Genomic DNA, 26,442 nt, shown 5'->3' on the forward strand with positions numbered 1-26,442 from the left:
CTTTCTTTCTTTCTTTCTTTCTTTCTTTCTTTTTTTCTTTCTTTCTTTCTTTCTTTCTTTCTTTCTTTCTTTCTTTCTCTCTTTCTTTCTTTCTTTCTCTCTTTCTTTCTTTCATACCGTGGTGCTATGAATGAGCCAGTCAGTTGTAAAAGCGCAAGAACAAGTGCATTTTAAGAATCATGTAAAAGATCTATTAACCCGTTAAGCGCGCACAAACATTCCGCCCCAGTGCGGACGTTCGATTGCGCTAACGGGATTCGGACGTCCAACGGTTGTGCGCAGCACTAGCGAGGTAGTGCACGCGACGACCGTTGGATGTTCGAAGCACGGAACGGGTTAAGGGCCTTGTTTAGCGTTTAACAGATGCATCAGCCAGGAAGTGGTTAAAGTTCCTGTCGGAAAGCAGAGCATTATGCATTGAGGTTGGCTAGCCTTCACTTTGTAATACTTTCACAATACCCTAATAGGTCCTTTGGATTCACACTAATAAATCCCTTGCTCCATCCTGGTAGTGTGGCACAGAGCTGTCAGGCTTTACTAGAGGAACATGTGTTAAGCATTTCAGAGTACCAACATGGACGGTAAGTAATTGAGATTACTCGAAAGGAATCCAACACCAATTTATAAAAATAAAACAGATTTTAATATAAATTTAGACACTAAAATGAAGGCAATCAGTTGAGTGTAACCACAGTCCTGGATTTTAGAATGAAAAATAAATCAATGCAATTCAATACTGCAGAACGTTAACATTGTGATCAATGGTAAAAAAGCACCAGTGACAATCAGTCACTTGCATGTCGAGTTGCATGGAACCCATAGGGGTTCAAGGTGATGTGGGTCCCAGGACCAGGCCATGACAGTCATCTGAATGTTACCTGGCTCATAGGGCCCAGGTGCAGAGTTGCTCTGGCTGTCCCTGGTGCTGAAGCGGAGGCCACTGGGGAGCTGGTTCTACCACTTGCAGGGTGCTGGTGAGGAAACATGTGCAAAAAGTTGACAACAGGGCCACTGAGGTGGTTGGTTGAATGTGCTGCGGAGTTCCTTTGAGGTTCACAGTCAAGTGAAGACAGGAGTAGCCAGGCTGGCCACCAACAAGCCTTGGCAACAGTAAGAGGTTCAGGGGAAACGGTAGCCACCTGAAACTTTCTGGAGGTCAGGACTACCTTTCTCACATTGCACTATACCATGTATTTTTGGGCCATCCCTCGGACGGCTCACTGGCCAGTGATTCGTTGGTTCCCAGGATGTTGTTTTTACCTGTGGACTGCAGGTGACTAGTGCCACCAGTTCAAGGGTGTTGATGTTGCCTTTGGCTCTCAAAGGGGTCCATGTTTTCTGGGGGAACTGGTCTTTGGTCCAGGACGAGTCACATTTATCCTGGTGCAGGGCGGTTGCCACAGGTGCAGAGTCTTTGTTTTGTACAGGTCCTGTAGTTGCAGACTCAGCTCTCTTCTTTGTCCTCTGTTGCAATTTGAATCAGAATAGAGGTTCTAGCACCAGGGGTGCCTTAAATCCTAGATTTAGGGGGGTGTTTTTAGGGGAAGTAGCCAATGGGCTACTAACCCCAGCGGCTAAACCTCCGCTTAGGTGACCACATCATAGGGTGTCTGCCACCTTTGCTACCCACAACCCCCTATTATGCTACTTTAAAAAAATGGCAGAAACTTTCCTTGGCTGCAAATACCAGGTAGCCAACCCTAGGAGTGTGGCTACCCTTCTAGGGGAGTACCCCTCCTGATTATATAATTTTCCCACCTGCCTGGGTGCAATGTGCCTGTGGCCAGGGGGGTGGCTGTTTCCTCCTTTGGAAGGAAGCCTGTATGCATATCAGAGGCGGGGAAGCTTTGAAGCTCACCACCTTGATGTGCCACTTCACTAGCCATCATGTCAGGGAGGGAGGTGTCACCTTGTTCCCAGGACGGCCTTTGTTTCTGATTCCTAGAAGTGATTACACCTCCTGGCATGGGGGCAGTTCCTGTCTTGGTAGCAGCAGCTGCAGGCTGTCAGCCAGAGCACAGGACAAGCTAGGCCAACCAGGTGGGCAACCTCTAAAGGTAGCCACCTGGGTGCACGTCACATCAACTTTGGCATGAAAATAATATCAGGGGAGATGAGACAAGTTGTTTGATACCAAACATGACATATTTTAATGGAGTTGATAGAGCGAGCTTTAGAAATATTTTATTTAAGCTTGTGATGTCATACTCTCATAATTTGAATTAATATATTAATAAGTGTTTGCATGATTTGTTTGATTAAACCAACCTAGATTAAGTTTGCACCACACATGAACACGCGGGAAACTAATTATATGTGCATCTGTTGCATTTGCAAGTCTGTTTTTGTAACACATTATTAATATTGTCCTGTTTATTATGTCTGTCCTATTGTCTTTGTCACCATTAACATGCAGCTGATCATTCATGGCATGTGCTTTTATATGTGCTTATATGTAAGTCTTATGTTGTGTATTGTCTGTCTGTGTCATTTAATTATCTTTTTATTCTTTCAGAATCATAAAGCTGGACTACATGAAGAATGGTGGTCATTTTTGTGCTGCTTTAAATGTTTGCTTTTGCTAAATGTTTTTATTAGTGGGTTAATTAATAATTAATAAGGGACTGGGTGGTACATAAGGGTTTGCTTTACTTGAATTAATCACTCTTTTGTGTTTGTTTAAATAATAGAAGGTTTATCAAAGAGGAAACAGACACTTGTAACACTAAGCCATTGGTTATGTAAATTTTAGAGTAACCTCAAAAACCCTATGCAATTTGGAATATAGCGGTATATATGGTTCATCCGCCCCGCATATGGGTTATTGGCCGTTATCATTGGTTACTCTAAATGAGTGATTTAGCCAGCCTCAACCGGAGGCACCTCTGGCATATAGTGCAGTGTCCAGAGAAGGAAAAAAGGTGGTGTGTCAATAAAGGGGGGGTTTGTTAAAATAACTGGAAAATCACCCTAATTAGTTTTATTGATTGGTGTGATTTCCAGGTTGTTAAAAAACTGGTACTACTAAGTTGATCGAGTTACTAGATCACAGTAGTTGGGAAAAACACTTATTACATAAACGTCGACATGTTTCTGCTCCGTCGGCCCATAGGGGTCTATAGAGCATTCGTCAGGACTAACAGTAAAATAGACAAACAGTGTTTGGATTACTCACACCTTTTGTGTTGCAATACGTTAATAACCTGTATATTTTGCAGGGTATTGACTCCTCTGGTTTCTTGTAACAGAGAGTACTTGCTTGCGTCGGGGGGCCCTCAGGACTCAGAGCCGCGTGTGCCTGCAATTGCGTCTAGTGCTGGCTCTGCCCCCGGAAGGGCAGAGCCAGCACTAGACGCAATTGTTAGTCCTGACGAATGCTCTATAGACCCCTATGGGCCGACGGAGCAGAAACATGTCGACGTTTATGTAATAAGTGTTTTTCCCAACTACTGTGATCTAGTAACTCGATCAACTTAGTAGTACCAGTTTTTTAACAACCTGGAAATCACACCAATCAATAAAACTAATTAGGGTGATTTTCCAGTTATTTTAACAAACCCCCCCTTTATTGACACACCACCTTTTTTCCTTCTCTGGACACTGCACTATATGCCAGAGGTGCCTCCGGTTGAGGCTGGCTAAATCACTCATTTAGAGTAACCAATGATAACGGCCAATAACCCATATGCGGGGCGGATGAACCATATATACCGCTATATTCCAAATTGCATAGGGTTTTTGAGGTTACTCTAAAATTTACATAACCAATGGCTTAGTGTTACAAGTGTCTGTTTCCTCTTTGATAAACCTTGTACTTTCCCTGGGGAATGAAACAGACCCTTAAATCCCTAGTCCCTCCACATTGATTGATTGTTTAAATAATAGCTCAAGAGTGAGCTGAGGCCTAGTTCTTGCTTGGAGAAAAATTGGTCAGCCTGAACTGAGCAGAAGCTGAGCCAAGCTGCACGTTGAAAGAAAAAAAAACTTTGCAAGAGGTTATTAAACTTGCTTCTCGTGGCTCAGACTTTTATTAAAGAAAGACTTTTAAATGGAGTTTATTCCATGGACTGCTCTGGTTGTTCTTATTCAAGGCCAAGGAAGTGACAAGCGTGAATCTGCCGAGCTCTGGTGGAAGTGGATTGGCAACTTTTTTGTTGCAAATGCCTCGGAAGTTGTTGTCACTCTGAATGGACAATGGCACGGTGACGCGCATATTCTCTGGACTGGTAGCTGAGGTGGCCTGATGGCCATAAACCAATCACAGTGCTGAACTTTCCTAAATAATAACATTTAGTTAGTTTTGAGAGCGAAAAATGATATAAAATTGGCTCTCTTGTGGGGTTCGGGGCTGTCTTTTCCAGAGGGGCGAAGCGCTGTCGGATTGCCTTGGGAGAGTGTAAGCATGCAACTGTTTATTATTTGTTTCCCTTTCAGGTTTGAACATTAACTTGGAGAAAAAGCTAATGATTTCTTAAACTCATTATTTTGATTAATTCTGACAGCTTACATTGTGCCAATGATTAATGTGATTTGAATTAATAAAACTAAATGTTTGATTTTAATAAAGTGAGTTATTAAAGATTTTGCTTATGAACTTTAAAGAATAAACTTTTCAAAATGACAAGCTGGACTTGTTTTTGTAGATAGTTTATTGCTAAAAGTTACACAACATATAGAATCCATTCACCTCATTCATGTTTATGGGCCTGGTAAGTGTGATAGTGAATTATGACATCATTTATAAAGAATTTTAGTTTTTAGGCTCCATCAATTTGGTAGCTTCAGACGGTTTATATGTTGTTTTTGACATGCATGTTACATATATGTTGGTATAGACATAGGATTGATGTTTAACATATGTTAAGTTTTTGGTTTTGTCAGGTTGTTATATGTAGTCTTAAGGAATTTTTCCAGTAGTGTGAAAGATTCCTGGTTAATTGCCGGCAAGGTAGTGTAGCTAGAAGAGTTACACAGTGCATTTGTCTGTTTCAAAATTGTGGTATAGCATATATCACGTGTTGTGGGCGTACAACACAAGTTTAGGGACCTTAGATTGAATGGTTGAATGTATAGTGAGGATTGCCTATGAAATTGTAGCATTAAGCAGAGGGACCTGGTGAGCCTGTTTTAAAGCTTTCTGTGAAGAGAGTAGTAGATATATCCAAGCTTGTGTGAAGGGTAAGGGTTGTTTTCTCTTCCAAGGTTAGAGTCCTAGGAGGAAAAATAAGCGTTGATTTCTCTTCCAAGGTTAGAGTCCTGAGGAAGGAAATAAGCGTCGTCTATTCTTATCAACGCCTGATGTTTTCTGTGGTTGGTTCAAGTCCTGCCAAGAATTCATGTGTGTATGAACAGGGTTTTCTTTGTTGAAAGTGTGTGAATGATTTGTAATGTCAACTGGGTTGAGTTTGAACTTGCTGGATCTAGGTGTCCGCTTTTAAATGAGACTCTTTTGATTATTACCTGTTAGAAGGGTGGGGTAAGAATTGCCTTACTAGTGAATGAGACTATTTTGTGAGAATAGCGTCGTCTATTCCACACTAAGAATACTTGGATGAATGTTTAAAACTATCTCTTTGTTAGAGAAGCAGACAAATGGTTTGTTTTAAATGTTGTTATTAATTGCGTTTTTATAAATTGATTGGAAACGTTTTTTGAGCCTTAGAGTAAGGAAAACGCTGTTTTAGGGTGATATATAGTGATTTGCGCCACTTAAATACATTTAGAAACATTGTGCACTGTTTAAATTCATTTAAAAGTGCCCTGATCGAAAATTGTAAGGGAGGGGCTGTTTTAGGAGTGAAAGCGTGTGGGAGAGAGCCTGCAGCTGCAGCCTGCTGCATACGTCAGAGCCTGCCGCGCTCTGATTGGTTAATGTCTCTGCACTGACTGAGCAAGCGCTCCTATTGGTTAAAGCTCGATCTTTGTTTAAAATAGTGTTATAAGTATTTTTATATTATTCTTTATCTCTTAAATTGCGTGGATTTGACCTCATCCTTGGATTTCCCTGTTGTTATTGTTGCGCGCTCGCTCCCTTTTGTAATATTCATTTTAAGTTTTTTTGACAATCCGCCTATCTACATGCGCTTGCCTCGAGCCTATCTAAATATTTTGCTCGTTTCCCTCTAAATTGTGCGTTGTTTCTCTTCCTTCGTTTTCTTCTGTATTTCACCGAGCGTTCTCGGTGTTTGTAAAGGAGGGGGGAGGCCTGCGAGTGAGTGGTGAGGTTGACAAGCTGCAGCGGCTGATTACGTCAGCCGCCGCGCTGCCATTGGAGGAGACGCCGTCGCGTCACGGCAGAGCCGCGCTCTGATTGGGCGAGGCTGGACGAGCCCCCACAGAGGAACCGGCAAGCTCCCGCGCTGTGATTGGGCGAGGTGGTTGAGCCCACAGGAGCCGGCGAAGCTCCGTGTATTGAGTAGGCGCGCGTTGTGCTCTAATTCGGAGAAGCTTTACATCACTTGGCAGCGCACTATTGTCCAAGTTTAACAAAAGTCCGCTTGTAGTTCTTGCCCCGCTTTTAACGCGTCGTGTCATTAAAGCTGAAGCTGTGCACTGGAGCGTCGCGTCATAGGAGAGCCGTGCTCTCATTGGTTACTAGCGCGTCGCGTCACGGGAGAGCCGCGCTCTCATTGGGTGAGGCTTCGAGGCTTCGTTATTGAAGCCAAGCGAGGTCTTGCTATCGCGCTGTGTGAGCGCGAGTAAATTAAAACTGACAGCTCTGAGGAGCGTGTGTAGGAAGTGCCAAGCGAGGTCTTGCTATTGCGCTGTGTGAGAGCACGAGTAAATTAAAGTTGACAGCTCTGAGAAGTGAGCGAGTGTTAGAAGTGTGCAGCGTTGTGCTGTGGTGGCACGCTCTTGTTGGCATTTGTTTGGTTCCCATTGAGGAGCTGAGGCTGGGAGGAGGCTTGGTGGGGCTCCGTGGGGACGAGATGCATTACAAGGGATAGGGGAAAGTTGGTAGTGACGTGTGCAGTCACATGGAGTCTAGCTTTGTGCTGATTGGTTTTTGACACTTCAGTGTCACGGGGAAGGTATGCAGTCACATGTTGTATCATTGGAGGCTAGCTGTGTCCTGATTGGTTAGAGACACTGCAGTGTCATAGAGAGGCCGTGATTGGATTGGAGGAGACAATAGGCACTCTCATTGGCTGAGTGTTGTGTAGCCACATGGTGATTGGTCAAAATACACAACACATTGTTTACATTCCTCAGAAGTGATTTTCCCATGTTATTAATGCTCAAAGCTTTAATTCTTTAAATTAAAAAATTATTTTGATATTTTACCACTGATAATTAGTAAATAATACAACAAATAAAGACACTGATTAGGATATTAGTAGCAAAGGTGATTAAAATAAGGACATTAATTATTTAATTAGTACAAAATTAAGTAAAAATAAATTGCCGTTAGGGTTGTAAATAAAATTATAGTATTAACAGCACGAGCACATATAGGTTTACTTTTTACAGGTATATGTTCCAGAAGGTGTGCAAGTAAAAATAAGTACATTTAAAATACATGTGATTATATGTTGATATTTATTGTGAATAAATAAATATTTTGCGTTGTTATTGTTTTTGCAAATTTATGTTTTCCTTTCCAGGTTTATTAAAATTAGCGATGCAGGTAAATTGGGAGTTATATTAAATTGATCAGGTTATAAAGTTATACTTCACCTGACCTTGTTAAATAAATTAATTAATAGATCAGTAAACGCTATTAGGCAATTAAGTGAACGCATTTATTATTGAAATTAATTATTATTAAAGGTGAGTATTTTAAAACATGGATAATTATTATTCAAAGACGAAAAAAATGTTTTTCTGCTATCAGAAAATGGAAAATATTTTTGAAAAGGTTAAAAGGGTTGTTGCTACATGTGAGAGCAAATTAATGAATAAACAGGTGAGTATTGAAGTAATTAGTAAGCATAATAAAAATACAGATGCTACCCCAAAAGAAATAATTTTTAATGAAAATTCATTTCCTGAATTAGCGAATGTAAATAATAAACCTGACAGAGAAGAATTAATTGATCATTATAACAATGATGTTGTAAATATAGATAAGGACAGAAATAAAAGCAGATCCCCAGAACAGATTAATGTGACGCCAAGAAAGCAGATTAATATAAAGCCAAGAGTCCCAGTCCAGATTAATGGAGTCCCAGTCCATACCTCTTCTCAAGGTGTCACAACAGGTAGGTATGATGAGATGCCTAGTACCTCTAAAATTAATATTCATGATCATATAAGTTTTACAAATGATTTAATGGAGCAGTTAACGTCAGACATGGAAGCAATGACAGTTCCTGTGACAATTGAACGTGTTCCCCCAGTGCTTAGAAAAGATGAAACTAGTTCCACAGCTTTAACGATCCCAATTCAAAAGTTTGCTGAAAAACTTTATTGTAATGTACCTGAAAATAATTTAATAATGATTTCAACTCAGCAAAAGAGAGTGATGACTCTAGTTTCACCTAGTGAAAACACTGACGTTGACCTGACACAGCCTGGTGAGTATAAATTACTGGATAATACAATTAGTATAGACAGATTAAAAAGATTACAGGATGATGAGGACATGGAAGGCTTGAACAATACAGGTAGGATTGCCTCTGGCCATATAAAAGATTTAATTTGGGCTTTGAGAAAAAGGGGTAGTCTGAATAAATGGAAAACAAAATGGACAAAGAAAAAAGAGAAGGAAAAAGCGACTTTAGCTTTTGTAGGTGAGTGTAAAAATCCACAGATGCAGGATGAGATAAATCAGCAGCAACAGTTGCTGAATGAACAGCTACAAATTCAGCGACAGGTGGTGATTCAGCAGAATGAGATATCTTCGCCGCCATTTTTAAGTTATGTTAATGAGCAGAAATACAATACAGATACAGGATTCAGTGGAGTCAAAGAAAACAGACCTGATCCAGTTAAAATTGCAAACAAGCAGGGAAACTCATTTCCTAATGTTCCGCAGTACAAGATTAGGCCAGAAACAATTCCTGTTATTGAAACATTCATTAAGCAGGGTGTCCTAAAAGAGATTGAGAATAGTCTTTGTGACTCATCAGATATGGGAAATAGAAAGCCAGATGAAACGTACAAAATAGTACAGGACCTGAGAAAAGTTAACAAGATAGTTATCCCTTGTTGTCTTATTGTGGCCAAACCAGTAGAGATCCTTTGTCAGATACCACATGATAGTAAGTGGTATTGGGTCCCAATGCACTCGGAGAGTCAAATAATTTTTGCTTTCAGGTTCCAAGAGAGAGAGAGAATTCCCAGACAGGTAACTATTGAGAGAATTAAAATGATTCAGGCAATGGAATCTCCAAAGTCACAAAAACAGGTAAGAATGCTCCTAGGCATGGTTGGTTACTATTGCCAATGGATTAGTGGTTTCTCAGTAATTATGAGGCCATTGCAAAGATTGACAGAAGCAGATGTAAAAGACCAAATTGTCCTGACAGAAATAAAGCTTGAAGCCAATGAGCAATTTAAAAAGAGTTTGTGTGAAGCTCCTGTTCAGGGCATGCCAGACTTCAACAAAGAAATTGAGCTTCTTGATAAAATAGCAGTGATAAAATGTGCTGCAAATGGAGAGAAAAATGATCATGTCTCAAAAGGTAATGAGCACGCAGGTACCATTGTTAAATTTAGTGCTCAGAAGAGGGTTGCAATCAAAGGGGAAAAATTCAATGAACATGTTTCAAGCATCCTCATACTAATCTTTGCAATTCAGACATGGCAAGAGTTAAAACAATTACAAGATGAGGCACATGTTGAGGAGAAAAACACATGGCTCAAAGAAGGTTGCAGACAGCGAGAAGTAGATGAAAGGGTTTACAAAGATGACGGACCTGTTATGTCCAATTGCATGATTGCTGACATGGCACAGATGTACCATGGTCCACGTCATTTAGCAAGAGACACAATGATTCAACTGTTAAGAGAAACATGTCTAACATGTCAGAAAAACGCATGCCAGAAAAACAATCCAGATCAAAAGATATTTGAGAATATGGGAACCATAGGCCGGGAGGGTGGTTCATTTGCAAAAATTCAAATAGATTTCTTTGAAATGCCCCAACAAAACAAACTGAGATATGTCTTAGTCATCATTTGTTTATTTCCAAAATGGGTGGAAGCTTTTCCAACAAGAAAAAATGATACAATTTCTGTATTCCATCAGTTGGGAACAGATGTGGAAAAGGAGCAGGCTCATGATCTATTGCCAAGAGACTTGCTCAGAACAAAGGTTCATCGGAAGAGAAACTGTCTAGTACCCAGGTGGCAGAAAGCAAGTCAAGTGACAACAGATACTGGATGGATGCATATCAGTAATACCCTTTGTGTATCTGAACCTGATAACACTGATGAAGACAGTGAAGACACTACAACTGATTCAGACTCTGAAAAAGAAATTCCTGAAGAAGATCCAGATCTTGAAGATCGACAGGGTGGTCGATATCTGGATGATGATGTCAAAAATCCAGATCTTGAAGATCGACAAGGTGGTCGACATCTGGATGATGATGTCAAAAATCCAGATCTTGAAGATCGACAAGGTGGTCGACATCTGGATGATGATGTCAATGTGAATGAAACATTGAATGAAGAAGATCTAGAGATTGTGATTCTAGATTCAGAAAATGATGAAAATCTGCTAGAAGAATGTCAAGCAGAAAGAGAAGATTCAGAAGCAGAAAATTCTGAGCAAGAAGATAATCTAGTCCAAGAGAGTATTGAAAAGCAGAAGAGTAGCTCTGAATGCGGGAACAAGAATCCTGAAACTGGGAAGCTAATGGTGATTCCTGAAGAAGAGGAAGAATTACCAAGTACCAGCTGTAAGGATGATGTTTCTAACGGAGTGAAGCTGCTGAGTAAAGAAGTTCCTTGGTACAGATTTAAAGTCTCAGAAAATGTTACAGATGGGAGTGATGAAGAGTCTGAAATAAGAAAATTCAGAAAAAGGGCTTGGAAAGCTGATTGTAAAGAAAGCAAGCCTAAGAAGAAACTCTTGAGAAAAGGTGATGTTTGGCCTAAAGGTGATGTCTGGCCTAAAGATTTAAAGTTCAAATATGAAGTGTCAAGTCAGAAGAGTGATTCAGAAAAAAAAGAGCAAGCTGAAGAGAAGATTGAAATGATTGCCAGGAAAAGCAAAGGACCATTGAGACCAAATGTAAAATACAAGTCTCCAGAATGGGCCTACATAACTATCTCTCCAATAGTGGAGGAGCGCAGTAGCAGTCAGGTGGTCTTGAAAGAAAATGGTGACAATGACTAAGTTTAGTTTTCTTTAAGTTAAGGTTTATTTTTGGCATAAGGCTGAAGAAATTGTGTTAGTTTTCTTTAAGTTGAGGTTTATTTTTGGCTTAAGGCTGAAGAAATTGTGTTAGGGTGACACAAGGTCGAAGAAATTGTGTTAGCTGGAAACACTTCTATGTAAGACACTAGGTCGAAGAAAACATGTTTTAGTTTGAAAAAAAAAAAAAAAAAAAAAGAGAGGGGGTATATACTATGTATTAATTTTTCAAAAATTTTCAAAAATTTACTTTTTTTTTTTTTTTTTTTTAAAAAAAAAAACAAAACTCAGATTGATATTTGTTTTGTTGGTGCAATTCAAAATATAGTTATGCAATTTTAAAACTTAGTTTTTTTTATAAATTCATTGGGGGTTGGGGATTCAAAGGTGGAAAGGATCCAATTTAGCTGAATAAAGAAAGGGTAAAGGATACAGAATTAGTAATATGTAAGACTCAATACTAATTATGAGATAGATGAAATTAGAGCTTAAATACTAATCCAGAGTAAGCCTGAAACATGTTCAATAGATAAAATTTTTAATTAACATTTTTTGGGTGTTGTTTGGTGATTTTGAAATCACCAGATGAGGGAGTTGATAGAGCGAGCTTTAGAAATATTTTATTTAAGCTTGTGATGTCATACTCTCATAATTTGAATTAATATATTAATAAGTGTTTGCATGATTTGTTTGATTAAACCAACCTAGATTAAGTTTGCACCACACATGAACACGCGGGAAACTAATTATATGTGCATCTGTTGCATTTGCAAGTCTGTTTTTGTAACACATTATTAATATTGTCCTGTTTATTATGTCTGTCCTATTGTCTTTGTCACCATTAACATGCAGCTGATCATTCATGGCATGTGCTTTTATATGTGCTTATATGTAAGTCTTATGTTGTGTATTGTCTGTCTGTGTCATTTAATTATCTTTTTATTCTTTCAGAATCATACAGCTGGACTACATGAAGAATGGTGGTCATTTTTGTGCTGCTTTAAATGTTTGCTTTTGCTAAATGTTTTTATTAGTGGGTTAATTAATAATTAATAAGGGACTGGGTGGTACATAAGGGTTTGCTTTACTTGAATTAATCACTCTTTTGTGTTTGTTTAAATAATAGCTCAAGAGTGAGCTGAGGCCTAGTTCTTGCTTGGAGAAAAATTGGTCAGCCTGAACTGAGCAGAAGCTGAGCCAAGCTGCACGTTGAAAGAAAAAAAAACTTTGCAAGAGGTTATTGAACTTGCTTCTCGTGGCTCAGACTTTTATTAAAGAAAGACTTTTAAATGGAGTTTATTCCATGGACTGCTCTGGTTGTTCTTATTCAAGGCCAAGGAAGTGACAAGCGTGAATCTGCCGAGCTCTGGTGGAAGTGGATTGGCAACTTTTTTGTTGCAAATGCCTCGGAAGTTGTTGTCACTCTGAATGGACAATGGCACGGTGACGCGCATATTCTCTGGACTGGTAGCTGAGGTGGCCTGATGGCCATAAACCAATCACAGTGCTGAACTTTCCTAAATAATAACATTTAGTTAGTTTTGAGAGCGAAAAATGATATAAAATTGGCTCTCTTGTGGGGTTCGGGGCTGTCTTTTCCAGAGGGGCGAAGCGCTGTCGGATTGCCTTGGGAGAGTGTAAGCATGCAACTGTTTATTATTTGTTTCCCTTTCAGGTTTGAACATTAACTTGGAGAAAAAGCTAATGATTTCTTAAACTCATTATTTTGATTAATTCTGACAGCTTACATTGTGCCAATGATTAATGTGATTTGAATTAATAAAACTAAATGTTTGATTTTAATAAAGTGAGTTATTAAAGATTTTGCTTATGAACTTTAAAGAATAAACTTTTCAAAATGACAAGCTGGACTTGTTTTTGTAAATAGTTTATTGCTAAAAGTTACACAACATATAGAATCCATTCACCTCATTCATGTTTATGGGCCTGGTAAGTGTGATAGTGAATTATGACATCATTTATAAAGAATTTTAGTTTTTAGGCTCCATCAGGATCATAATGTATTAGGCAACCTTAGGGTGCCTGGGTGCCATCCTATGTTATCCTATGGGCCCCTGATCATTCATAGCAGACCTTAATGAGAAGAGACTACAATAGAGACATATAAGCTTGCACCTATATTCTCACACCTTTAATATAATGCACCTGGGTTCAAGAGGCCTACCTTAGTGGTGACTGGCATATACAATAGTGCATTGACCTTGCCACACATGGTGAGTGCAAAGTAGAATTTGAGCAGTTTGCACTGCTCATGCAGTCTGCAGTGTCAGGAATGCTGACAAATATTTAGTTGGGTCACTCAAGGTGGCACATCCAGTGCTGCATGCCCTGGTGACCTCTTTAACTCCCATGCCCTAGGTACCACTAGTATCACTTACCAGGGCCTTATAAGGGGCTAATGTTCTTCCGAATTGGGGTTACCAATTGACTTGTATCTTTTTAGGGGGAGACCACTGGCACTAGGGCCTGGTTAGCAGTGTCCAATGCACTTTGGGAGTCGAAAACCAGCAGCTAGTAGTCCAAATGAGGACAAAACCGAAGGGAAACCTGCAAAAAGCCTGTTTACTTACAGTGCTTTCTACCTATTTAGGGTTTATAGGGGCTCAATGCATTCTAAAAAGGGTAGATGGGAATTCCTCTCTGTTTAGTGAATGTCCAGTAGCCACAAAATCTAAATATGGCCCTAAGTATAATAATAAATGGATTTGTAAAGACACAACAATTTAATAATATTTCAGGTTGTGACTACATGAGTAATTAACAGTTCAAAGTACACAGTATCCACAGTGAGTCTGATTACACTTAGGCCGATAATTATTGCATCTAATAAAAGTCCTTCACCAAGGAGGTCAGAATTGATCAGATGCAATAATTATCACCCATTCTGACCTCTTTAGGGTATAACACATGCATTTTGGTGCATACTGTACCAAAATGTGCATGGCCCAGTAAATATCTGGCCTTTTCCCCATTGTTTGACCTGCCAAAATGTAACAAAGGTTGTGGTTTTTATTGCACCAGGTAATTATCGGGTTTGACAACCATGGTGCCCCTTGTAATTGTGTCCCTTTCTAAACAAGTGTTTGTGCAAGGATCACAATAGGCCACTGGTTATCAGCTCCTGAAAATAATAAAAGTATAAGAAGGGCTATAAGGCTAATGAAAAGATTCCACCCAGTAAGCATAGAATGCTCTCATTTAAAAAGGGAGAAACATGAAGCCAAACATTGGAATGTTTGAGCTCTGGGCTTTTACCAGCCATTATAAGCCCGGAGCTACTCCATTGTCTTCAATGGAGCTCTCAACCATCCAATGTTCTTATTTAGCTTTAGAGCCTACCATAGTGGGCTCTGCCAGACATTAAAGGCCTGCTCCAGAGTTAACCCGTTCCATGCTTATGACGAGCCCAGCTCGTCATGAGGCACAGTGGAGCTGTGCTCATGACAAACTGGTCTCGTCATAACGGCCGCGTCACTCCCACGGGTAATTGATTCCCTGACTGTGTGGGAGAATCAATCAGTGGGCGGAATCGAGACAAGCCCAGCTCGTCACGAGCACAGCTCCACTGCGCAACATGATGAGCCGCACCCCCCTTCCCCCTGCGCCATGGGGGAATTACCCCTGCGGCGAAGGGGTTAAAGACCGGAGCCTTTAACGCTTTCGGTAAAGTTAGGCTTTAGGGTAATTAGGGGCATTTAAAATGCTGGTAAGTCTATTGATAAAGGGTAGTAAGATTTTTCAAGGTTCATAGAAGGGTAGCATTAAGGAGTGCTTCAGGGTTTTAACAGTTCAAGGGGTAATTTTCAGCCTGTCCCTTGGTAAAAAGTAAGGTCATTGCTTTGTACCAGACAACCTGCTGACTGTTATTCCCATAATGCTGACTACCGTGACTGGTAGAAGATGGTCCTATGCCCCCTGTTTTTTCCCACAAGTGAATTACAACTTTATTCTTCCTAGACGCCTAACGTACATGAGTGCCCCTACCACAAGCATGTTCCCTTCTCTTATCAAATTTGATAAAAGACACTCTCTAGCCTCTTCCTCACACGCTGACCTCCAACCATTGCTTCTGCATGGACATTACAGAGAGTAACAGACTGCATACCAAGGCTCATATTTGCTGCTTCCACCACAACAGGCTAGTCAGCCCTAGCTCAAAGCTGACTATACCACTTACTGAGTTTCCACACACACCTCCTGGGATGCAAAAATACTATAGTAAAACGGCTCTGGGGGAACATGGCGGCCGGCTATGAGCCTTGGGGAACATGGCGGCCGGCTAGGAAGCAAGGCTGTGGTGCTCTGCCATTCCGTGTATAATATATCGGGAAATGTACTGAAATATCGGGTCTAACCCCTTCTTTCTCACCACATCAAATACTGGAATGATTTTTCCCCTGGATGAGAAGAAAACTGTTTGCATAAATGCATAAATATATGTAAAAAAAACCTGAGGTTAGTTGCATGAGCTTGGGAGGTCGGACATTTGAGAACGGCTCATGGTGGCGCGAGCAGTTTCCATTAACCTTGGTGCGGCGGCAGCGGTGGAACAAAGAGAGTGCGTGACCGTAACCACACCCGGTCTTTCGTGGTGGCGAGCGGCCCGGCTGCTGTGGAAGGGCCGGCGCGCGGCGGTGCGATTGAGATTCCGGTCACAAGAGGCAGACCAAGCGGGGCGACCCACAGAGGAAGACTACAAGCAGATCAGACCCAGGCACAAAGTAAGGAACGGGAGAGCTTTCTGGACTGGGAGAACAAAGGAAAAAAGGTGAGAGGGCAGAAGAGTGTGCTGTTTGCCAGCCCAGACGAAGGGGAGGATATTAATCTGGGAGCAACCATAAACCCCCAAAATATTGGTAAAGGAAAGTATTTGAAGCACTACGTGGGCTGCCATATGACCCGAAAAAAAAGGGAGGTAGAGTCAACTTGAAAAAGAAAAAGAAATCCACCACCGGACCTGGTGAAAAAGAGGGGGAAGGGAAGGTATTGGAGCAGTCAGGACAAGGCAGCGCAGATATGACAAACAGGGCAGGGCGAACAACCATTAAGACAATTTGTGAAGCAACGCCAGGGCCGGACTGGGAACCAGAACCGGCCCTGGCAAAGTGCTCGGCCGGCCCCCCTCCCCCCTCCGGGAGGAGAGGGGAGGGGGGAGAGGTGCGACCGCGCTCTATGACAGGGCCAGTTTTCGGCCGTTTTTGTTACAGGGCCGTTTTGCAGCATAACGGCCCTGTAACAAAAACGGCCCCAGTGGCCCAAAACCGGCCCCCAACCATGCGGCCCACCGGGGGATTGCCCGGTGCCCTTAACGGCCAGTCCGGGCCTGAGCAACGCCTGAGACGCCAAACTCGTCCACTAAGATACCTAAATCCATTTATAAAGATGCCTCTTCTAAAGTGGGTTTACCACTTGGAAGCTCGAATTTGACAAAAAACAGATACTCCCTGAGGAATGCAGAAAGCATACAGTTGTTAAGTGAAGGAGAAGGAGAGGGGAGCACTGACAAGGATAGAGGGATAGGCGCAATACCAACTCGAGTCTCACCTTTCTTTCCAACACAAAAACCCTCAACCTAACAAAAAGATAACATAGAGTAACCAAAGAAAACTACAAGACGTAAAAAGAACTATACAGGGAATCCAAGAGTTAAACCGTCCCTAAGATCGTTTTTTAAATTAAAAGAAGCAGAACCTTCAGACATATCAACATCACTGAGGGATCATTCTGTTAAAATCGCTACAGGTACCATTGCAACTACATCGGTGGAAAAGCAGATAGCTGAAACCAACTTAACTACCTCAAACAGATACTCTGTATTAGAATAACAGGATGTAGATGACACAGGTACACCATTGAAGGAGCACTTGTCATGCATCTCAATAGAAAGTGAACACACCTTAAATATTTCCAAGACGAACGCATACGCAGAAGACCATCCAGACGGACAAACAAAGGAAAATTCGGTAGATATGAGCACAATGTTAAAACAACTCTCCAAAGAGATAAAAAATACATTTTTCATATCGGAGAGTAATCAAATGAAAATACAGGAATCCGGCATGAACTTGGAAATTAAAATGGCTGATATAACAGCGAGATTAACAACAAAGGAGATAGAGGTTGAGGAGCTACAAGAAGAGTAAAGAATAACCAAAAATAATTTAAAACATTAAAAAGTAGTGAGAAGGAAATTGAGGACAAGTTAGAAGCGTTAGAAAATAATTCCAGGCACAAAAATTTGAGGCTATTGAATGTCCAAGAAGGCCTAGAGAAGGAGAATTTAAAAGATTTTGTGGTGACCATCATTAACGAGGCCTTGCCAGAATTTCAAACCTGGGACCTGGAACAAGACATAGAGAGGGCTCATAGGGATCCCTTTAACAGGACCCAAAAAGGGACAAACCAAGGAAAATACTAGTGAATTCTCACACTTATGTCATCAAAGAGGCAATACTTTCAGCAGCCCCTGAAGCAAAAATATTCCAAAAAGATGATTGGTCCTACTCTATAAAATAAGATATTGATAATACTACATTAAATCGGCAATGGGAGTTAGAAAAACAAATTAAAACCCTTGAGTGACTAGGGACAACGGCACCATTGAAATTTCCAGCCACCTTGAAAGTTATGTGGAAGAATAAAATGCACAACTTCAGGGATGCTAAAGAGTTTGAGAACCTGATAGACCACATAAATAGTCAAAAAGGCACACACTAGCTTTAGGAAGAGTAAGGAACGTCGGAGTTTCAAGGTGGGCAATGCGACACTCCATATGGAATAAGGGAGGGTTCCCTAGGGAGGGAGGTTGGTCTCAACAAGAGGTATGCACATTTTCACTTGTAATTAGCAGCACTGTGTGGGGAGCATCAGAGGTAAAAATATTTTAAAAAATCCTCATACATGGCATAACTAGACAGCAAAAAGAAGACTTTAAAGACCCAGAGCGAGGAAAAGGGGGAGGAGAAAATGAATCATCTCTGAATAATATCCAGGAATGTTAATGGGCTGAGAGTACATAAAAGAAGGAAAAAAAACGTAGAATTATTTATACTGTCTGATAATGACATAAATATACTGCAAGAGATGCATCTATTAGAAGAGGAATGGAGAAACATTCTTAAACAAAACAAATGGATAATGCAAATGGTATGTACTAAGCAATCGTGTAATGTCAAGGAAGTACTCATATTACTTTAAAAATTGGCAAATGTTAAAATAGAGGATTATAAAGTAGATAAAGGGGGCAGATGGGCAATTGTGAACATCAAAATAGATAAATCAGGTCTCACGTTGGTAGGATATTATGGACCTAATGTAGACGACCCTTCCCCTCTTCATGAATTATATAGACATTTAGTAGAAACTAAAAACAACATAATTATGGCAGGCGACTTTAATATTTTAATGAACCCCCTACTTGATAGATCTACATCACAGCACATTATAAACGCCCCATAAATGAGAAAGAGTGTACAGTAGTTGATAAAGAATCTAGGCCTAGTGGGCATATGGAGACTTAATGCATGCAATAAAAAATAATTTACATATCGCAATAAAAAATACTCATATGCCTGAAAAATCGACCTATTTTTGGTGAGTGAGAAATTGAGAGAACAATATCAGGGTTACACATCAGCCAGAGCATTTGTCAGACCACGAAGCAGTGAGGCTAGAATTGATTACGAGGGGAAACGTAATAGAACATAGATGGACCCTAGATAAAACACTTTTAAGCAAACACAAAGTGGTGACTGCATTAAAGAAAGAAGTGACTGAATTTTTGATATTAACTTAAACTCAGCAGCACCACACTTAGGGGCCGATTATGATGGCGGATGGGCCTGAGTCCGTCCGCCACCCCGGAGTAAGAGGGACCGTCCGCAGGGGCAGCGGTGGTCCCTCCGTGCAAATTAGGATGTGACCGCCACCCTGGCGGTCACATCCTGTATTTTTAACATAGCGGCGGGTGCTGCTTGAAGCAGCACCCGCCGCAATGTTAAAAATGTAAGCTGTGCATTTGCATGCACAAAGCGGCAGGCACCGCGCGGTGCCCTCCGCTTTGTGTATGCAAATACAGGGGGTACCATAGGTACCCCCCATGCACACCCCCCTTAACCCCTGGGGGCCCGCAACGGGCCCCCAAACAAAAATCTGTATGCCTTTGCACAGCGGAAATGCCACCGTGTTAAGGCATAGTACTCCAGACATCCTAATATGGCTGGCGGTGTCTGATAGACACCGCCAGCCATGGTAGTGATTTTCCCCTGCAGTCGGAAGGCGACCTCGGCGGAAAAGCTGCGGCCGGAATGCCAGACCCACCAGCCATCCTAATATGGCGGTGGGTCTTTTGAGGCTCCGCAGCGGTTTTCCCGCATCCACCGGGAAAACCGCAATCATAATAGGCCCCATAGTCTGGGACACCTTTAAGGCCTACCTCCGGGGGAGACTGATAAGCCATGCTGCTTTTTATAAAAAAGAAGGTAAAAAGAAATTAAAACATATGAAGAAAAGATTAAAACAGCACAGGAAAATCTTACAAGCTGCTGAAATATCGCCTCAAGGTCAGGACTGCAGAATAAACTAAATAAGGCTAAAGAGCAGCTGGCAGATGACCTGGAAGGATAGATTAAAGAACGATGGGAAGCCAGTAAATTGGCCCATTATGAATATGGGGAAGGCTGTCAGAAACTCCTCGTGTGGAAGGTAAAACATGTTAAGTTGGGAAGTAAGATCAGGAAAATCCAGGAGGATGGCTCCCATAAATTATGTGAGGATAATGCTAGGATAATGATAGGTAAGGAATTTGGTGACTTCTTCCAAGAGCTGTACACTGAAGAAAAAAGAGACCCACAATTAGACGTAGATCAGTGGCTGGATCGGTTGTATGGCATTACAACATGGGCTTTTACCACGCGTGCCATTACAACGCTGTTTTTACAACGCAAGTCGTTACAACGACTGCGCTGTAAGCGCTGGATAGTGGAATAGTTTAATTTTCTATTCCAACTCCAGTCCACGTTACAGTAGGGAAGGTGTTGGAATAGAAAATTAAACTATTCCCTATCCAACAGTGCCCTCCAGCGCAAGTCGTTGTAACGACTTGCGTTTTAATAGCAGCGTTGTAATGGTAGCGCATGGTGATGCCCGTGTTATAAAGACTGTTCCCCACTGGATCAGGATCCCCTACCTGGCTAAACACTGACCAACAAGAAATGCTAAATCAGGAAATCACTATCTAGGAGATAGAAAAAGTAATTCCCAGTTTAAAGAGGAGAAAAGCGGCGGGACCGGTTGGTATCCCTAATGAACTTTACAAAGTCTTAAAGGAGATTCTACCCCCATATCTACATACGTTATTTAACAGTATATTTAGCCAGCAAGCTCCCATCCCAATTTCATGAGGCCGTAATTATTTTGATGTTAAAGCCTGGGAAGGACTCACTAAAATGTGAGTAGTATAGGCCAATCTCATTATTAAATAGTGATTATAAAATATTTACACAAATTTTAGCAATAAGATTGGGCAGGATATTTGGGGAGTATCATACATTCCAAAAAAATTGTTTTATGAAAAATAGACAGTTGAAGGATCTAACACGTGAATTGGTTACAGCCATTGACAGAGCCACTACTATAAAAATTCCACTAACTGTTATAATTATAGTTGCTGCTAAAGCATTCAACAGACTAAACTGGCAATACCTATATAGAGTTATAAAACAAAATAATTTGGGGGATAACTTTTTAAATACCATAAAAACAATTTATGAATTATCAACAGCTAGGATAGTGGTAAAAGCAGTACTCTCATCCCCAACCAAGATAGGACGCCGGAATTTATTATTTAACATGTATATAGAGCAGTTGGCTAGAAGAATGAGATCTGAAACTGGGATTATTCTGTTTAGATACTTAGACTGGGAAATAAAAACAGCTTTATACGCAGAGGATTTGATGGTCTATACACCGAATTTCGGGACTGCATTACCAGGTATAATGGAATTAATAGAAACATTTGGTACAATACTTGGCAAACTAGTGAATAATGATTAAACGGAAACCATGACTTGGAATGGTTCAATAAATTCTCAACTAGACAAGCCAGAGGTTAAATACCTAAATGACATAGCGCTTATTAATTTTAAGAAACTGCACCTAGAAAGCAAGACCTTATTAGAAACATGGATGCATCTGCATTATCTGTATTGGGCAGAACAAACTTGATCAAAATAATGATTCTCCCAAAGTTTACGTTCATTTTTAATGCTTTACCACTACACTTCAAATCAGAATGGCTACAGAAATTGCAAAATGACCTGACCTGCTTTGTATGGAAAAACAAAGCAGTGAGAATAGCATGGAAAAAGTTACGTAAAAAGAAAGTGGCTGGGGGATCATCTTGCCGAACTTTAAATGATATCACTGGGCTTTCTTTTTTTAAAACACCAGACATCTTCTATTGGACAATGCACAAAACTCCACACCCCATCTACGGGCTTTAAAAAAGAATTTTTCGGAAGAAGGTTGTTTTTTCTTATTCAAATACGGTCATCCTAAATTCTTTAAAAATATTAGGTTTAAAGTTTTGTTAGCTGCCTGTGAGATTTGGGTACAAATTAAGCGAGCCACGGACATATCATATTAGAGTAGCAAATGCCCTATCTGGAACTCTCGAGGCAGAATGCCTTGCGGATATCCTAGCTCTCCCTTTATTGAGGGCAGGCCTAACAACTTGGGGAGAGTTAATTTAAGGAAACTCCCTCATTCCTTGGGATGTAGTGGCCTTAATAAACGAACTATACTTTGTAAAGACTCAAATATCTTGAACTGACAAGCTGGGCCCGGAATGAACAAGAGCTCTGCTCAGACTTAGAATGGGAGGGAGAATTCGTTGAAAATCTAGCATTTAAAAAGGAACTGTCCAAGTGGTATTGGATGCTAGTGGAAACAGAGGATAGCAAGCTACCCGCACTAGAGGAGATATGGAGAACGGACATACCAGATGCTGATATCCACACTGTATGGCAAGTATCATATGCAGCACTTTTGTCAAACATCAGACCTGCACCTTTAAGAAGAAACCATCTTTTTATTCTATACAGAGCTTATTGGTCCCCCAAAAAGTTGCCAATTTTGGCAGGAAGCACGAGAAGATACTGCCCCAAGTGTGGGTTGGAAAATGCGGACGACGTACACATGTTATGCCAGTGTCTGGTAATTCAGATCTTCTGGTGCGAGGTGGGCGAGTTTGCCTCCAAAACACTAGGAGTTGAAGTCAAGGTAAGCCTTGACCTTGTTATCTTTGGGATAATGCATGAAGGTAATAAAGAAATACATAGAGAACATATCTCAAGCACATCTATTATTTGCATTAATAGTTATGGCACGTAGAGAAATATGCACAAAATGGGTAACACAGGCAGCGCCATTACTAAGGGAATGGATGTTATACATTAAAAATACCTGCAAGCTAGATTGTATTAAAAGCTCACCTAGACGGATCAAAATGTGGAAACCAATTTGGGATATGTTTTTAGGAGATGACATGTAAGTGCGCCTCATCGCCTGAATTTGCGATACAGGACAAGCGGCATAGTAAAGTCCAATGAATAAGGCATATTAAACTTTGCTGGAGTCTGAGCAGATCACATACATCTCCAGATATAGAGTTCAACAAGGCCTTGGCTACCTGGGCAAGGTGAAGAGTCGGTCACCCCAGTTAGTAAGCACCCAGTCCCAGCCATTTGTCCAATGCCATGTATGAGGACAAAAAAGAGAAAAAATACAATAGTCAGACCCCCCAGGATATAGCGGCATGGATTAGCAAATTTAGCGGCACAAAAATGGAAATTTAGCGGCACAAATATGGAAATTTAGCGGCAATTTTGCAGCATTTTATTTGGCCACTTTTCCTACAACAAACACAGATATCTTAGTTTTTTGAGTTATTTAACAACATGAATCTATGTATATTAGGTTTATTTACAATGTAGACACTTTATATTGGCATAGACACAGCTGTAGCTAATAAGACTCATGTTTAATAATGTTAACATGTTCAATAAAAAAAAATTGTAATAGAAATAAATACATATATACCTAAAGAGTGACTTTCAGGCCGTCTCCATCTAGTGATCTTTTCAAATGTCATTCACGTTTCGGCCCCGCCCACCTATAGAATATGGCCTGAGACACTGCCCTTTTAACCATTGCCTAGCTGCGTTATCAGTGATGGCATTTTGCTCCAGCACATGTCTATATCTGCCTAGAAAGTAGTCCGCATAGCAGAGGAGCCGCCACTGTAATTGGTATCACTTACTACAACAGCATTTGTTTCATGACTTGTGGGAAGGCATTTCATCATCTATACTGGAAAAATGTTTTATGATATCATTACTGTTTGGGGTTCATCATTTTAGACTGATGTAATCTGCATGCTCTCTGATCTTTTAAGCGCTAAATGAGAAGCAGAGTTGTTGTATCAGCCAACATGATTTGGCTAGCACTGCTGCATTTTGCGCATGATTGTTAAAGGTGAGGGAAAACACAATATTTTGTAAAGTAACCAACATCTTTGAAGACTGGAGGGTCTGGCCAATGCTCATCACCCATGAGACCCGGCCCACGTAAAGCCCTGACAATATCAGCAAACTGCAGGTCCTCCAAATTCTTCAGCTTGATTTCTGCTAAAGATTCCCAAATTCTGCTCAGTGTTTCTGGATATAAAAAACCTGCACTGGCTTCCCATTAAGCAAAGAATCGTTGGAGAGCAGCTGTGTGTTCTGAAAAAAGCAAACAAGGATTATGATGAATCCAGAGGATGGTTATGCTGCTGCATAACTATTTCACTTTGTTCTCTCCATTACATGCAGGAAATGGAATCAAGCATACAACACAACCTCCTGGCAAAAAAAAAAACGATATTTCAAGGCAATGCTTGCTGGGACTACGAAGTGCAAACAAACCTCAGGCACAACCACACAGAAAGGAATTCAAGTGCAAGGTTTTGATTCAGGTGAAAAATCAAACGACGTGGAATGTATGTCTCCAAACGGCCAAGACATGTGGATGTCCCCGTGGGATAAGAAAATGTAAAGCCCATTGAAACCGATGGCCAACTAGACAAGTTACATAAACAGGAACAAGGCTGTGGCAGCGTTAAGCATCCACTGCAGAAGGCTGCAGCACGCCAGAAATAAAATAATGGAAAGAAAGGGACTTACTCAAAAACAACTCATTCACAGTCATGCAAAATCATAAATTGCGAGTTTCATTGAGTTACATCTAAGTTAGATGTAACTCTTTAGTTCCCATTCCCAGCCTGTCCTTGTACATGCCTCCAGAGCCAGGCTCTCTTTGGAGTGACTTTAGTTCCCTTTCTCAGCTTGTCCATGGGCATGCCTCCGGAGCCAGGCCAGCAGTCTTGGTTTCTTTTCTTCTGCCTGTCCCCGGGCTTGGACCCTGGACAGCTGTGCAGAGGCTCAGATTCCCCTGTCCAGACCTGCTGCGCGGTGTCTTTATTTCCCGTGCACTGTGTGCCTGGACATGCCTCCGGGGCCAGGCCGGCCGTGCAGTTTCTTTCACTGGCTGATCTTGGACACATTCAGCTCCTGCAGGGATAACAAGGGCCCCTGTCAGATAATCCTGACTCTCCTTTTGTGTAATGGCTTCGGGATCAGGGGGGAGGAGAGAGTTAACTCGCTGCGTGGTGTTTTGTGTGTTAAATCATTAACTTTCCGAGTGGAGAGGAGGCGGGGCAGCGTTTATAAAAGAGGCTGGCAGAGGGTGGTGTAAATGCACAGATATCCTAACTGGGCGCTGCATTTTGTTTTCTGCAACAGGTCTGAATCCGGAGTTAACGACTGCCGACGATCACATCACACATTCCGCTGCTTGGGCGATGCTGGACTGTTTACAGACCCCCCAGGATATAGCGGCTTTTGTTAAAATGCCGCGATTTCTACGAAAGTGCCGATTTCGCGGGCACTTTAGTAAACATCGCGGCAATTTTACAAAAGTGCCGATTTCGCGGCAAATCGCGAAATCGCGAAATCGCGATATCCTGGAGGGTCTAAATAGTTAAACGCATTGAAAAGGTCTCAGGTCTATAAGTCATGGGGAGAAACACCTGCTGACTGTTATTGTATAAGCACTGTATAATGGAATAAGAAAAATACCTACAAATAAAATATAAAAATGGAAGAACTTTAAGAGACCAGCTCAACTTCCCTTTACACATGCCATCTATTACCACTTGAATTAAACTATTGACATGTTATCCTTTCATTCAACTTTATTCCAATTTAGCTCTGATTCCTTTAGGCACTGAGGCGGAACCCACATGAGTGAAGTAGCAAACATAATTCCATTATATCCTTAGCTTTGTCCTGAATGCAGAGTTTAATTTGTTAAAGAATGAGTGCTAGTGCCTGAAGCTCTGCTCAGAGACTCTTGGCCAGCGCTTTTAAATATTGGTGCACTTAATACCAAGCTGTGTACCCTTGAATTGACCTTATGCTTTTCCATTTACTATCAGCTTCTCACTGGCCACTTAACAAATCTGTGCAGTTCCTGCTACCTCCCTCTACTATATTTCATCTTCCTCTTCCTTTTCCGTCTTTTCCTTTTCTCTCTTTTTCTCCCTCCTTTACAGAATAATGATGAGGATGGAGATACCCTTAAGGATAAGTTGAATTAATTCATTCAACCCTCAGTGGAACAGGCTGTAGCAGTCTCAATGGATAAAGTTACCAAGAATATAGAGAATTCCGTCATTAATCTGATGTGTTAGTGACTAGTGATGTTTACTCACACTCATGTGACAATTAATAAATGCAAGGCAAAGTAAAACAATATTCATATCAAATAATCTCCTATTTTAATTTTGCATATTCCTGACACATGATTAGACACAAGGGGTATTCCCATGTTTGACCCCAAATTTACACACATCCTAATTCCACTGAATGGTTTCTTTCTGATCGCATTGGGGAGTAAATTACTTCCAGGCTTTGCTTACCTCTTGACAAGCAGTGTAGGGTCAAATTGAAGTTGGAGTGTCCTAGACCATCACTACCTTCTAATATCTCAGCCACCCCCTTTATTGACATTTCCAT

At 41.0% G+C, this 26,442-nt stretch overlaps 1 protein-coding gene across 1 annotated transcript; it reads left to right on the forward strand.

The window, feature by feature from the left end:
- Positions 1-10,238: 10,238 nt before the first annotated feature.
- LOC147688626 (uncharacterized) lies at positions 10,239-11,482 on the forward strand. The gene is made up of 2 exons (XM_086939949.1): positions 10,239-10,460; positions 10,515-11,482. Exons 1-2 carry the CDS (start codon positions 10,331-10,333, stop codon positions 11,285-11,287), a joined length of 903 nt encoding a protein of 300 aa, XP_086796075.1. The 5' UTR covers positions 10,239-10,330; the 3' UTR covers positions 11,288-11,482.
- The last annotated feature ends 14,960 nt before the right edge of the window (positions 11,483-26,442 follow it).

Source organism: Lissotriton vulgaris, chromosome 10, assembly GCF_964263255.1.
Source record: "Lissotriton vulgaris chromosome 10, aLisVul1.2, whole genome shotgun sequence".
NCBI lineage: Eukaryota > Metazoa > Chordata > Amphibia > Caudata > Salamandridae > Lissotriton > Lissotriton vulgaris.

Coding starts and splice junctions, on each gene's coding strand:
- LOC147688626 (XM_086939949.1), top strand. CDS start 10,331: ATGCATATCAGTAATACCCTTTGTGTATCTGAACCTGATAACACTGAT. Junction 10,461..10,514: donor AGATCTTGAAGATCGACAGG/GTGGTCGATATC, acceptor AAGATCGACAAG/GTGGTCGACATCTGGATGAT.